This window comes from Rhinichthys klamathensis, unplaced genomic scaffold (genome assembly GCF_029890125.1).
Source record: "Rhinichthys klamathensis goyatoka isolate OS25496 unplaced genomic scaffold, OSU_Roscu_1.1 h1tg000100l_1, whole genome shotgun sequence".
Taxonomy (NCBI): domain Eukaryota; kingdom Metazoa; phylum Chordata; class Actinopteri; order Cypriniformes; family Leuciscidae; genus Rhinichthys; species Rhinichthys klamathensis.
The window spans coordinates 69,198-83,466 of NW_026606639.1; the positions used below are offsets into that span (position 1 = coordinate 69,198).

The 14,269-nt window shown below is 38.0% G+C and overlaps 1 protein-coding gene across 1 annotated transcript in view; it reads right to left on the reverse strand.

Annotated features, from left to right (window-relative positions):
- Positions 1-14,269, reverse strand: part of macrod2 (mono-ADP ribosylhydrolase 2) — a 614,652-nt gene that overhangs the window by 16,716 nt on the left and 583,667 nt on the right. Inside the window, exons 15-16 of the mRNA XM_056252970.1 lie at positions 7,375-7,470; positions 5,302-5,382 (exon numbers count right to left, since the gene is read on the reverse strand). Of these exons, the coding sequence (XP_056108945.1) occupies positions 5,302-5,382; positions 7,375-7,470 (177 nt within the window). The remainder of the gene's footprint in view (positions 1-5,301; positions 5,383-7,374; positions 7,471-14,269) is intronic.

Sequence of the window (14,269 nt, forward strand, 5' to 3'; positions counted from 1 at the left end):
TGCATTGAAGCTTAGGGTACAATCTTTTAAATATATTCACTTTTTTTTTTTTAAATGAAGTAACTATCTAAAATTAGTGTGACAGCATTTAACATGAGCAGACAAATTCAAGCCAAATTCAAAATAAGGGAAAAAATAGAATACACAGTGAGACAAAAACAGTATCATCTAACAATCTATTCGCCTCATTCCGTTTTTTTTGTTATCATATTATTTTAATTTATTATTGTAATCATAAACACACTGGTTTTGTAGCGAAAAATATTTGACCATTTACTGCATTTTGTTATTCTTCCAATTATTTACTATAGCGGCTAATGAATCGGAAGTGCCCGCACATTCACAGAAAAAAGCTTACTTCCACATCCCAACATAAGGTGAATAAAAAGAAGAATTGGTTGTTTTTTTAATCAATTCATTTACATGACCTGTCCAAACAAACTGATTCAAATGAATGAATCTGACTTGCAAAAGAATGTAACAAATCCTGCAATGCTTTGTCGCACTACACTGCCACTAAGTGGAAAAGGCAGGTCATTACTGGAAAAAGCTAGACTTTTATAAAACCAGCTTTGTCACGCTGCTGAAAAATATATATAGCTGCCGCCGGGGACACGACTGGGGGAAAATGAGAATAGGCCCCTAAATCAAACAATGTGAATAATAAAGAAAAAAATGATGTCTGACGATGACTAAATGTAAGCAGTTGGCAAAAGTGCTATCCTTTGTTGTTCAGTGGGTTTTACTGAACTGAGAATCTAGAAATGTGCAGGGCTTCAACACAAGCAACAGATGGCCACAGATACTGTTGGGTTTCTGCCTCAGGGCCACATTCACCAGGAGCCTGGTGCGAGCGACTAGGATGGCGTCACAATCGCAGTCTCGAAAACTTGGCCGCAATCAATAGTTAATACACGAGGAACAAAAACCCAGCAGATCCAAACCCGGGCAACGTTACATGGAGATTCCTGTGGGTGTAGCTTGAAGAAGTAAACAAATAAATAAGTGAGCATAGCACTTAAATAAACAATGACTTCTTTTGATGATTTCCTGAGTGAATAGAAATTCTTTTTGGAGAGGCAAAAGAATGGGTACGAGAATGGGTGCCGTGTGATCTCACTACGGAGGATGTTAGATAGGAAATGATGAATATTGACTGATATCCAAGAGTTAAGCTGGCAAACTACTCCATTTTAGCCTCACCGTGACATCTGACAGAAAACAAAGGGTTGGAGAGAGTAAAAGAACAAGTTAAAAAAAAAGTGTCCAAAATGAAACAAATCTGAACGGTCTTCTTCTCACTGAGAAACACTGATTGCCCACTGTGCTTGAGAACGAGAGACAACGGGAGCGAAAGCACGTTCTGCCTCTCTTTCCATTTGGTCTCCTCTCAAGTTTTTATCCTCACACAACATTGGCTTCAATGATTCTAAGATGTGAAACAAACTTCACTAACTGTTGGTATATGAAAATCACACATTAAGCAGCAATATAGCAGCAAATAAAGCAACTCTTTATAATGAGCTCCATAAATAATATCTCTTCCACTTTAATGGAACAGATATATGAAGGTCACTCTATCCAGTGCGAAGCATTTGCATTCACGTTTGTGATAGGGATGCCACAGTACAAATTTAGCTTGATATGAAAATGTCTCAATTTGAAATGAAAGATTGAGATACAAATTTGTTTGGTATATAACAGCCACAAATAAGGAGGAAAAACAATACATCTCCAGTTACAAACAGAAAACACTGAAACAAAAAGCACCAGGCCTGTACAATGAATCATTAAAAGAGTGCCCTTGAAGTGCTGATTACAGCATTAGTTGTACTAAGTATATTTCAATTCTGTTTATGGTGCTTAAGCATCATTATTTTACAACCAAAAAAAAACTTAAGTACCAAATGCGATAAGCATGGTTGGTAATTGGGTTCATTAATTTGTACTGATTATTACTACAAACTATAACTATAATTAACTATAAAATATACACTTCAAGTGAGCAACATGACAAAGATGAACTAGAATTTTCTCAATGTAATAAAAAAGAACACATATGTATGTAGACTTGTAGAAATCACATACTATCTTGAGTACTTATTTCAATAATAACTTCATAAGTATAACTAACATTATAAGTACTGTGAATTCGGACATACTTCTTTTGTCACATACTGTTATGGAAGGCTGTTTTGTGTGTGAACGTGAGCGTGTGTTTGTTAAAAGCGCCGTATGGTGAGGTGACGAGCTTGGCTTTATCCTCTTAAATATGTTGTATCGATCTCACCTTCTCCGTGTTTAACATCTGGTACTGGCGTGTTTGTGTAAGTGTGTGTGTGTTTGTGTTTGTATTAGTCTGTCGCTTGTGTCTAAATGGGAATCGTTACCCATTATCTGTGTACATAACACTTTAATCAAGTTTTGTGTGGCCAAATAGTGGGCATAATTGAATGAATGTGTGAACACACTGCTAAAAAAATAACGTTCTATATGAATGTGTGTAGTATGAATGTAATCTGGATGAACTACATTCACCATGTTATCATAATCACGTGATCTACCAGCGTCAATTGCGTCACGTCACTGCCATTCACAAATCCTCTCCCGTGGCCTCATGGGATAGTGAAGTGTCCATCTTGTGCACACTTCAGAATCTCGGTTCATCCGGTTACTTTATGCCTATACTCTTTTATAAGTACTGTGAATTCGGACATACTTCTTTTGTCACATACTGTTTTTCGCCAACTATATAGTAGGGAAGTATGTGATTTCGGATCCAACCTTTTTATATTATATTATACCATGATCTGTCTGAATACTCAATTCTTGGCTTGAAGGTGTGCAATAAAACCATTTAATGCACACGTAGTTCCAAATCCGTCTCTATATTAATGCGCTGTTTTCATTGAAGCGCACACACACATACGTCACTCATACACAGAGAGCGGAGATCGTGCTTCGCGCACACAGAAACATTCAGAAGAACAGAAACTTATCAACGCTGCCCAGCGACTTTTAGTAATAAAATAGCTTCGCTACCTGAATCACTACTCCCTCTCTCGATAATGAATTCAAATAAATGTTATTCATTCATTCATTCATTCATTCATTCATTCATTCAAATAAATGTAATCTTACCACACTACTTTATCTCTGTGTCTGATTCGAAGCAGGCAGAATGCTAGATCTAACTAGCCATAACTGACGAAAATAACCGTCAATTTTACCCTTCCGGTCAAATATTGAGCTGCAAACATTAATAACAGCTTTAAGTTGTCAATGCTGGCAAATGACCATGGTATAAGAAGGATAATCCAAGCCTAGGGGTGGTTCTTTGCCTCCACATTTTTAACATGATGTAAATCACAGCTTCAACCCTCTTTATCAACTGATACACCAGCACATATCTTGTTTGTGGCCTTACAGCTTGCCCTACACATAAAACTCAAAACTCTCTTTCTGCCAGAAGTCCTAAACAGACACAAGCATCTGACACAGCACAGGGGATTCTTAAGCTTTCCAAAAACAACATTACACCGATCTAAGATCCACCTGTTCTCCAACCATCATGTGTGATAGTCTGTGGTCGATTCACATTATCACTGCAATATCAGATTTAATCAGGCAAAATAAGTCTTGCGATTTTCAAGATGTAATCAAAAAACGACATGCAGAAACAGGCCAAACCTCGGTTTGATGCGAGTGAAAACCCCCACCTTCATCAGGCAGACTGTGAGAGATGAGGAGACAAACTCTGATTGGATTCAGAGCCACTGAGGCTCAGCAGCCGTCGCAGTAAATCTCACCTGCATGCAGGCGAAGAGGCGATATCGACTCCCACCGCAGGAGCCCAATACACCACGGCCCAAAAAAACACCCTCCGTTAGCAAAGCCAGACTTATTCATAGGTGCCTTCAGGCTAAGAGAAATGTATTTAATTTATGAATATTTCACAAAATCATCAAATCAATCGTACAGGGCTTGTTCAGGGGAAAAGCATGTGAACAAGTTGGACGTGAAAGTCTAGGTACTTGAGCAAACAATTTTATGTTTTTAATATTGATGCAGACTTTCGAAACAAGCCTTTCGAGCTGAGGGCTCCTTATTTGTGGTTGTTGTTTTCCATGTAAGTCAATGATTTAGTAGATGCTTTTATTCAGAGCCCATGCTAACAAGTGCAACCATTAGACTTTATAAGTTACACAAGCGACACACCTGCATAAAATTGGCAGCAGTGCCCTAATGACCATGTGCCAACAGCATTCAGAAACACTCGGCTGAGGTGTTATGGAAGGCTGTTTTGTGTGTGAACGTGAGCGTGTGTTTGTTAAAAGCGCCGTATGGTGAGGTGACGAGCTTGGCTTTATCCTCTTAAATATGTTGTATCGATCTCACCTTCTCCGTGTTTAACATCTGGTACTGGCGTGTTTGTGTAAGTGTGTGTGTGTTTGTGTTTGTATTAGTCTGTCGCTTGTGTCTAAATGGGAATCGTTACCCATTATCTGTGTACATAACACTTTAATCAAGTTTTGTGTGGCCAAATAGTGGGCATAATTGAATGAATGTGTGAACACGTTGCAGACACACCTCATCTATACATAGTCCGGTTATGTATAACTGCTTTGTATAAGGAAATAATGTTACACATTCAATTACTATGAACAGGGTATAAAATAGGGATGTTTTTTGTTCTTCTTTTTAAACAAATGGTCGGTGAAAGTAATTCTAACTCTTCAAAAACAGGAGGTCGGAAATGTTATTTTCCGTTCATTTGTCAAAGAGATTTTTTGCAAACCTGTTACCAAAATTTGTATGAATACCATTTAAACCCTGATTTTCTGGAAATAAATATTAAATTAATAATATATCAAATAATTAATAAATATATAATAAATGATAATATATATATATATATAAATAATAGTGATCTATTATATATGTAATATTTATAATAGGCTACATTAATATATAAATGTAATAAATAGAAAAAATATATATAATTTATATATTTGAATGAATCAAATATATAATGAATAAAATTAGTTTTAATTAAACTTATTTAAATGAATCTGTCTCACAGCATGGGGTGGTTTGGGACCAATATACTTTCAATTAATGAAATAAATAAGAATAATATTTAAGAACTAATATTACATTTATACATTATAGTTTATGAAACAAATCTAATAGTTCTTACAACAAAAAACATGGGATTTAGCCTCTAAAGCTTTAAAGAATTAAAATGTGCCATGTGCTTCTCTCTCCCTATCTTTAATGAGGTGATGATACTGGTCTTACCTTCCATCAGTTTTCCCGCTTCATCAGTCTGGCCTGTCAGCATCTTCTTTCCTGGGCTATCCTCTTTCTCTTTCTCTTCCCCTTTACAGAACCAGACAGATTAACATATTAACGGATAAAAAAACAACAATACTAATCCAATAACATTGTCCTTTCCGACTTGCTCACTTCTCAAAAAGCTCCATTCATAATTCATCCAGTTCAGAATTACCGTCCCTTTATTTCCTCATTCAGATCCGGCAGCCGGTGAGATTACAGTTATCATTTTTAATAATGGGGCTCTGAGACAAATTTGAAGCCCTGCCCTCGAGAGTGAGGGGAGGACGGCCTCATCTGAGGCTGAGTAATCGATCAAGGAAATGGCAAAAGGAGAGAGCGGGCCTTGATGATGCTCATCTGTTGCCTAAGGTGGCGCGCACACACGCACACGCGCACACACACACAGCATATTTACTATCTGCCAAATGCAGGAGAAGCGCATTAGACTACTTGATCTCCTGTAGGAAACTTAGAACATTAAGAACACGACAGCTGTTTCTTCTGCCCTCTCGTACTGCCTCAAACGACTGACAGCTTTTTGACAGCTTATGCCTGTGAGAAAACACTACACTGTGTGTTTGTTTTCAGCTTTAAGTTGTCTGCGTTTAATAAGGCTGTGTGGTCACAGATAGCAGGCTTGTATTAAGACGTCAGCGCTTTGTACGTTTGGCGAGTTAAAAAAAAAACCCACACGGTTTAACACACAAAATGTCAAATTTGAAAACCTGTGTAATGGCTTTACTAATAGGATTTTCATGACAAATTGAGAGATTAGGAAATTCCTCGGCATCCAAGTTATAAACCAGCCATCCCGGCGGACTCTTTTCAGAATATTTTAATTTCACAACGCATATGAAGTGCATAGAGAACAATCAATCAATACACAATAAAAATAAATAAAAATAAAATAAAAACAGGAAGAAAAAAAATTCGCTCTTTTTGAGAGGGAAAAATTGGCCGTCACATCTTTGATGACAAGAATAGAGCTTTCCAAGCTCTCAAATCCTTTATAGGAAGCCAGTAATGACTTTGGAGGGCTGCTGAATTTCATTATGAATGCAATTACATTAGATAACAAATGTTCACAGCAAACTGCATGAAGTGAAGTGAAAGACTTCACTTCAAGCATTTTTTTCAACAAAATTCAAAATCGAGACGTATTTGGACATTTCCGGATTCCAGACTTCTTGGAAAATGTCAAAATATTAATGTGATGAACTATACCTGTAGTTTCTCTGATTTTCTTTATCTTTAACTAAAGACCACCAGGTTAAAAAAAAGCTAAGTCAATTTCTGAGAAAAGGGAGAATTTTGAGAATTTGTTTGCAGACGCCACAAGATTTAATATTTTGTATCTAATGACATTCATTTTTAATGGCCTAAGTGTGCAAATACATTTTCGGCTGTACTGCACTGCTTTTCCCATACACATAATTCCTTCATAAAGTGAACAAATCACACTCGGTCCATTAGAACTCAATGATAGACTCTTGTCATTATGAACTAATTTCATTTACCAGCTCCTCAGCTTTCCTTTGATCAGTGGTGTTATGCTTATCAAGTCGCACATGCCAGAAAACTTTCCGCATCTAATTAAACTTTCACTTTAACTTAAATTCAACTTGTAACTATCTATAAATCATTACTGGCCTTATCAGTGAGAGGAATAACCAGATTCACAATATAAAAACCTTAGGCAATATGGTAGAAGTGTATCAGATACAATGTTGGAGCCATTATTAAGATGCACAACTATCAGATTTTACCGGTCACACTAATTATTATATATAGATGTTTCGATTATCAACTTTTAAGTCAGTGTTTACATTTTTCGGAGGAATCACACTACATATGGCTAATTTATAATCATCCTCTGCAATTAAGCTGGATAATATAAAGTATTATACCATAAAATATATGCATCACCTTTAACTCTCCATATTTTTTTTTTGTCTTATAAATCTAAGCTCTTATTTTCTGTAATTCTTCTTTATTCTGTGGGAAAAACAGTATGTAACTGATGTGTAATCTCACCTGCAACTTGCGGATCATCTCCCTTGACTTCTTTCTTCTCATTCTCTTTTTCTGCCTCGGGTTCAGGTTTCTTCTTTGCTGTTGGACTCACCTCCACTAAAAGATAAACACATGAATAACATGTATCAGGGAAATATATGCAGACATGTCAATATCAGTACAAATGAGAAAGCATCGCAGAGTCTGCAACAAAAGCTTTGAACAATATCACAGAGTATTGAATTATTTATATGGGGTAATACATCATGGGTTATTACTAACAAACTCAATATGTCCTACTTCCAGTTGAACACATTCTTGAACAAATATTGTCAGAAGAATGATTGTTTTACCAATTATTATCAACACATTTTCTGTTATTAGCATTCTGCCATCACACATTTTAAAGGTGGCATGTTGTACGATTCTGAACAGTAAAAAGCCTTCACGTGATTGCAGAACTTGTAATTACAACATGTAAACTCGTAATTTTCTAAGAGCTACAACTTGTACCATGTGGCCTCTGTACCACTGCAGATTTAAGGTGTGTTCGGCACTGTGCAGATCGATCGGTGCACGACATCAAAGTACAATAACAGCGATTCGAAATCATACTGAGCTTTATTTACAGTAATTACGATAATAGTGCAGCATTATATTTGATTGACATCTTTACAGTGAGAAACCAAGTCAATGTGGAAAGTGGAAACTGCATGCAACTGTTCAGTCCTTCACCCTCTCTCTCATTCAAGGAATTGCTGTAGGCGTTTAATTGATCAGGGATGGCAGAAAAACTCCCTGCATCTGGGAGACGGAGACCCTTTCTCTGGCACTCCACTGGATGCAGCAGATGTTCTTCTGTGTGTGTTTTGTGAATTTGTATGTGTGGCACTGAACATGGCTTGAACCTCTGATTAGTCATGGTGCACTCAGGGTTTGAACATGAGAATGTGAGTGTATGATCTGTGTCTGTGTGTGAGTTACTTAAGGAATGAGAATTAAGCCTTGCATTAGAGGTGGTGTCTTATGAGAATGTGAGTGTATGATCTGTGTCTGTGTGTGAGTTACTTAAGGAATGAGAATTAAGCCTTGCATTAGAGGTGGTGTCTTAAGGGTGGTTGCTCTGGGGAATCAAACCGGCTTGGCTAGCTTGTTGACATTTGATAAAGATTAAATTGCTTTGAAATTAATTAGAAACTGACCAGAATTTACATCGTTCAATGAACTTTACTCAAGTTAACTGTCGCTTTAGTGGCTTTTAGTGGGCAGGACTGCATTAAGTGAGAGCGATGAAGAAACAGATAAATGTGTTAGTTATTAAAAGAGGTGCATCTTCTGTGTGTGGACACGGTTCCCATAAAACATAAATAAAGTATGAGAGGCAAAAATACTCCACATTCAGCAGTCCCTTTTACTGCAAAAGCAATAAGCAGCGCGAGAAACTGTTACAGTGATTTTACCACAATGAAAAGTGTTCTTAGGAACCAATGTGAAATCATTAAAACATGTATATTAAACCTACTAAAATGAAAAGAATCACAATAAAAAATGTGTACAAATAAAAAACATTTTTACTGTGTCATTTTATGGTTTCTTCTGTTACTTTTGATATTTATTTTGTTCTTAATAAGAGGCATTGTTCTTTTTAACCAATAAGAGATCATGCTTTTTATGAATTAGACTAACATTCAAAAGTTTGAGTTCGGCTAGACTTTCAATGTTTCTGAAAAAAGATTCTAATGTCCATCAAGGCTGAATTTATGTATTCAGAAATATAGTAAAATATTAATATTATGAAATATCATTACATTTTAAAATAGTTTTCCATTTTTTCAGGGGCACCTGATCCTTCAGAAATCATTCCATTCAGAAATATGGTGATTTGCTGACCAAGAAACATTTCTTATTATCAATGTTGAAAAGTTCTTCCAAATATCTTTCTAGTTATCAAAGAATCCTGAATATATATATATATATATATATATATATATATATATATATATATTAAGCAGCACAATCGTTTTCAAATGTTTTAAAAGTCTTCACTTTTGACCAATTTAATGCATCCTTGCTGAATAAAATACAAATTATAAAAAACTTACTGACCCAAAACTTTTGCAATGTAGAATTGTAGTGTAGCCAATTCTTTCAGCCAATACAATAATATTATGCTATATTATGTATTATGTAATATATGTATACACTCACCGCCCACTTTATTAGGTACCCCATGCTAGTAACGGGTTGGACCCCCTTTTGCCTTCAGAACTGCCTCAATTCTTCGTGGCATAGATTCAACAAGGTGCTGGAAGCATTCCTCAGGGAGTTTGGTCCATATTGACATGATGGCATCACACAGTTGCCGCAGATTTGTCGGCTGCACATCCATGATGCGAATCTCCCGTTCCACCACATCCCAAAGATGCTCTATTGGGTTGAGATCTGGTGACTGTGGAGGCCATTTTAGTACAGTGAACTCATTGTCATGTTCAAGAAACCAATTTGAAATGATTAGAGCTTTGTGACATGGTGGAAGTAGCCATCAGAGGATGGGTACATGGTGGCCATAAAGGGATGGACATGGTCAGAAACAATGCTCAGGTAGGCCGTGGCATTTAAACGATGCCCAATTGGCACTAAGGGGCCTAAAGTGTGCCAGGAAAACATCCCCCACACCATTACACCACCACCACCAGCCTGCACAGTGGTAACAAGGCATGATGGTTCCATGTTCTCATTCTGTTTACGCCAAATTCTGACTCTAACATCTGAATGTCTCAACAGAAATCGAGACTCATCAGACCAGGCAACATTTTTCCAGTCTTCAACTGTTCAATTTTGGTGAGCTCTTGCAAATTGTAGCCTCTTTTTCCTATTTGTAGTGGAGATGAGTGGTACCCGGTGGAGTCTTCTGCTGTTGTAGCCCATCCGCCTCAAGGTTGTGCGTGTTGTGGCTTCACAAATGCTTTGCTGCATACCTCGGTTGTAACGAGTGGTTATTTCAGTCACTGTTGCCCTTCTATCAGCTCGAACCAGTCTGGCCATTCTCCTCTGACCTCTGGCATCAACAAGGCATTTCCGCCCACAGAACTGCCGCTCACTGGATGTTTTTTCTTTTTCGGACCATTCTCTGTAAACCCTAGAGATGGTTGTGCGTGAAAATCCCAGTAGATTAGCAGTTTCTGAAATACTCAGACCAGCCCTTCTGGCACCAACAATCATGCCACGTTCAAAGTCACTCAAATCACCTTTCTTCCCCATACTGATGCTCGGTTTGAACTGCAGGAGATTGTCTTGACCATGTCTACATGCCTAAATGCACTGAGTTGCCGCCATGTGATTGGCTGCTTAGAAATTAAGTGTTAACGAGCAGTTGGACAGGTGTACCTAATAAAGTGGCAGGTGAGTGTATATATATATATACAGTATATACACTCACCGGCCACTTTATTAGGTACCCCATGCTAGTAACGGGTTGGACCCCCTTTTGCCTTCAGAACTGCCTCAATTCTTCGTGGCATAGATTCAACAAGGTGCTGGAAGCATTCCTCAGGGAGTTTGGTCCATATTGACATGATGGCATCACACAGTTGCCGCAGATTTGTCGGCTGCACATCCATGATGCGAATCTCCCGTTCCACCACATCCCAAAGATGCTCTATTGGGTTGAGATCTGGTGACTGTGGAGGCCATTTTAGTACAGTGAACTCATTGTCATGTCCAAGAAACCAATTTGAAATGATTAGAGCTTTGTGACATGGTGGAAGTAGCCATCAGAGGATGGGTACATGGTGGCCATAAAGGGATGGACATGGTCAGAAACAATGCTCAGGTAGGCCGTGGCATTTAAACGATACCCAATTGGCACTAAGGGGCCTAAAGTGTGCCAGGAAAACATCCCCCACACCATTACACCACCACCACCAGCCTGCACAGTGGTAACAAGGCATGATGGTTCCATGTTCTCATTCTGTTTACGCCAAATTCTGACTCTAACATCTGAATGTCTCAACAGAAATCGAGACTCATCAGACCAGGCAACATTTTTCCAGTCTTCAACTGTTCAATTTTGGTGAGCTCTTGCAAATTGTAGCCTCTTTTTCCTATTTGTAGTGGAGATGAGTGGTACCCGGTGGAGTCTTCTGCTGTTGTAGCCCATCCGCCTCAAGGTTGTGCGTGTTGTGGCTTCACAAATGCTTTGCTGCATACCTCGGTTGTAACGAGTGGTTATTTCAGTCACTGTTGCCCTTCTATCAGCTCGAACCAGTCTGGCCATTCTCCTCTGACCTCTGGCATCAACAAGGCATTTCCGCCCACAGAACTGCCGCTCACTGGATGTTTTTTCTTTTTCGGACCATTCTCTGTAAACCCTAGAGATGGTTGTGCGTGAAAATCCCAGTAGATTAGCAGTTTCTGAAATACTCAGACCAGCCCTTCTGGCACCAACAATCATGCCACGTTCAAAGTCACTCAAATCACCTTTCTTCCCCATACTGATGCTCGGTTTGAACTGCAGGAGATTGTCTTGACCATGTCTACATGCCTAAATGCACTGAGTTGCCGCCATGTGATTGGCTGCTTAGAAATTAAGTGTTAACGAGCAGTTGGACAGGTGTACCTAATAAAGTGGCAGGTGAGTGTATATATATATGTACATGTACATATATGTAATATGTATACATAATTTCGTTTTACTTCATTTTTATTTGAACAGCCAACATATCAAAAAGAAACAAATGGTCACAGTTCACAGTTCAAGGCTCCTTGGGCTTAGCTTTTTAAAATGTTTTATACTCAAACATACAACAAATGTGATGTTAGAGCTAACAAATCACTGTAAACTCACTACAACGGCTAAGAAGTGTGCAATAAGATATAATAACTGTGTATATTCTGGGATGAAATATTGGTGGACCAGCTCTCAGATTATCTTGATGAGTTCTAAATGATGGTTTTAATGGAGAGGAAATAGGCGACCCATTGCCTAAGACCGAGCGGTATTAAGCCGCCACTTTGGGGTGAACTGGAGCAGCTGTTTCAGCCTAATGCCTTTAATTTGAGTTTAGGTCTCTCTCCCTCCCATCTCACCCCTATCTCTCTCTGTTTTAAAAGGGATGGAGCGTCAGAGTATCCATCTGTGCGGTTCCAGCTAACACCTGTGTCTGCTCTGGATTGGGATACAAGGCCGCAAAAGACATCAATTTTGCCCTTGCCCACACACAAATACACACTACATCAGATGAAAGAAACAAAACAGGATTTAATGCACACGTGTCCACCCTGACTCCATCTGCGTGGAAAGTGTTTGAAGTCGCAGTTCAGAGGGACACAGACATGCGTGCACATAATCAATAGAGGAGTGGGAAGTGTGTGGGGTAGTTTGGCTGTTTGTGTGAGGCTCATATCGCACCACCTGGGCAATATGGAGCCCTGGAGCCCTCTGTCCTTCACTTACAGAAAACGAGACTCATGCAGCATCCTGCAGGAAAGCAAGACTTATATCACCCACACACACTCTCGTAACTGCCGCTCTAATAACCAGCCGCCCAAGGACTCTTGATCTCACTGCATGTCCAGATTGCTCACTTTATCGCTACATTTTTAAGTAAATGTATTTCTGTGGCGTTGGAAAGCAGATTTTCGTACTTTAAACCCATGATGTCAAGACTGTTTTATCACTTACTGTCAGTAGTGCAGGTTTATTTGAATATGAAAATGGTATTTACCTCATTTTAAACCACAGGAGGTAACAAACATTGTGGGTAAGGCTGCGCAATATATCACATTTACTGAAATATTGCACATATGCGTATTGTGAAAATTGTATGCTGGTTATGTCATTTTTTGTTTTTAAAAGCACTTGTCACCTGAAACACACTTTATTATTTTTCTTTATTGCATCACATATTGTATATTTTTCTTTATATTGAGCAGCACTAGTTGTGAGTATAGAACAGATACATTTTAGCCAGCTTTACCATTTTAAGTTTCTTTTTTGGTTAGAGAAAGGAGATTAAGATAGATAGAATAAATAGAAAACAGTTATTTTAAATTGTAAATATATTTTACAGTATTACCGTTGTTACTGTATTTTGGATCAAATAAATGCAGGCTTAGTAAACATAAAAGACTTAAAAAATCTTATCAGCACCAAACTTTTGAACAGTAGTGTATATATAATACATTTTTAATATGTTATCCTTATAGCTGTGCGATTAATAGTAATTGGTTTTGGCTTCTAACGATTATGAATACAAGATAATCTAGGTAAAACAATTATTGTTCCGCTGCCTCATCTGTCCAGAGCACATTCCTTTCCTTTTTTGCGGTGTGCTTTTGTTCTTCTCTAAAAGCCCTTGACATCCAAATCAGACAAACAAGTGAGTGTTGTAAAATGCAGTCTACTGTTGCTAAACTACGGGACGTGTTTGATATTAAACAGTGTTATTAAAAGCGCAGAAGGCTTTCTGTGTGCACGCTCCGAGTCCAAGCCGAACGCAGATAAACAAATGGCCTTTGGATACGCGTTCACACAAATTTGTCAAAATGTCTTTTTGGAGAGTATTCACATAAACACATTGTGAAAGCCGTCCTTAAGTAAACGTACACAGTTGAGAAAGAAAACGTGTGTAACAGTATATTGGATCCGTGTATTAGCTCTTAAAGTGACAGCAGCCTAATAAATATACTGCAGTCTGTCATTAATGATAATCAAACAACAAATGACAAAGGAAAATCACTCAATGATCTTGACTAAATAAAGTAGCTTTATTAAGGATTAATCTATTTTAATGTGTACAGTATGACTACGGTATGCAATGTTATATGCAGTGTTGTTTTACATTTGATACAATTTTTTGTTGTTGTAGGCTATTACCTATCTGAATACCCAACCCAGTCTCACGGCAATTCATAC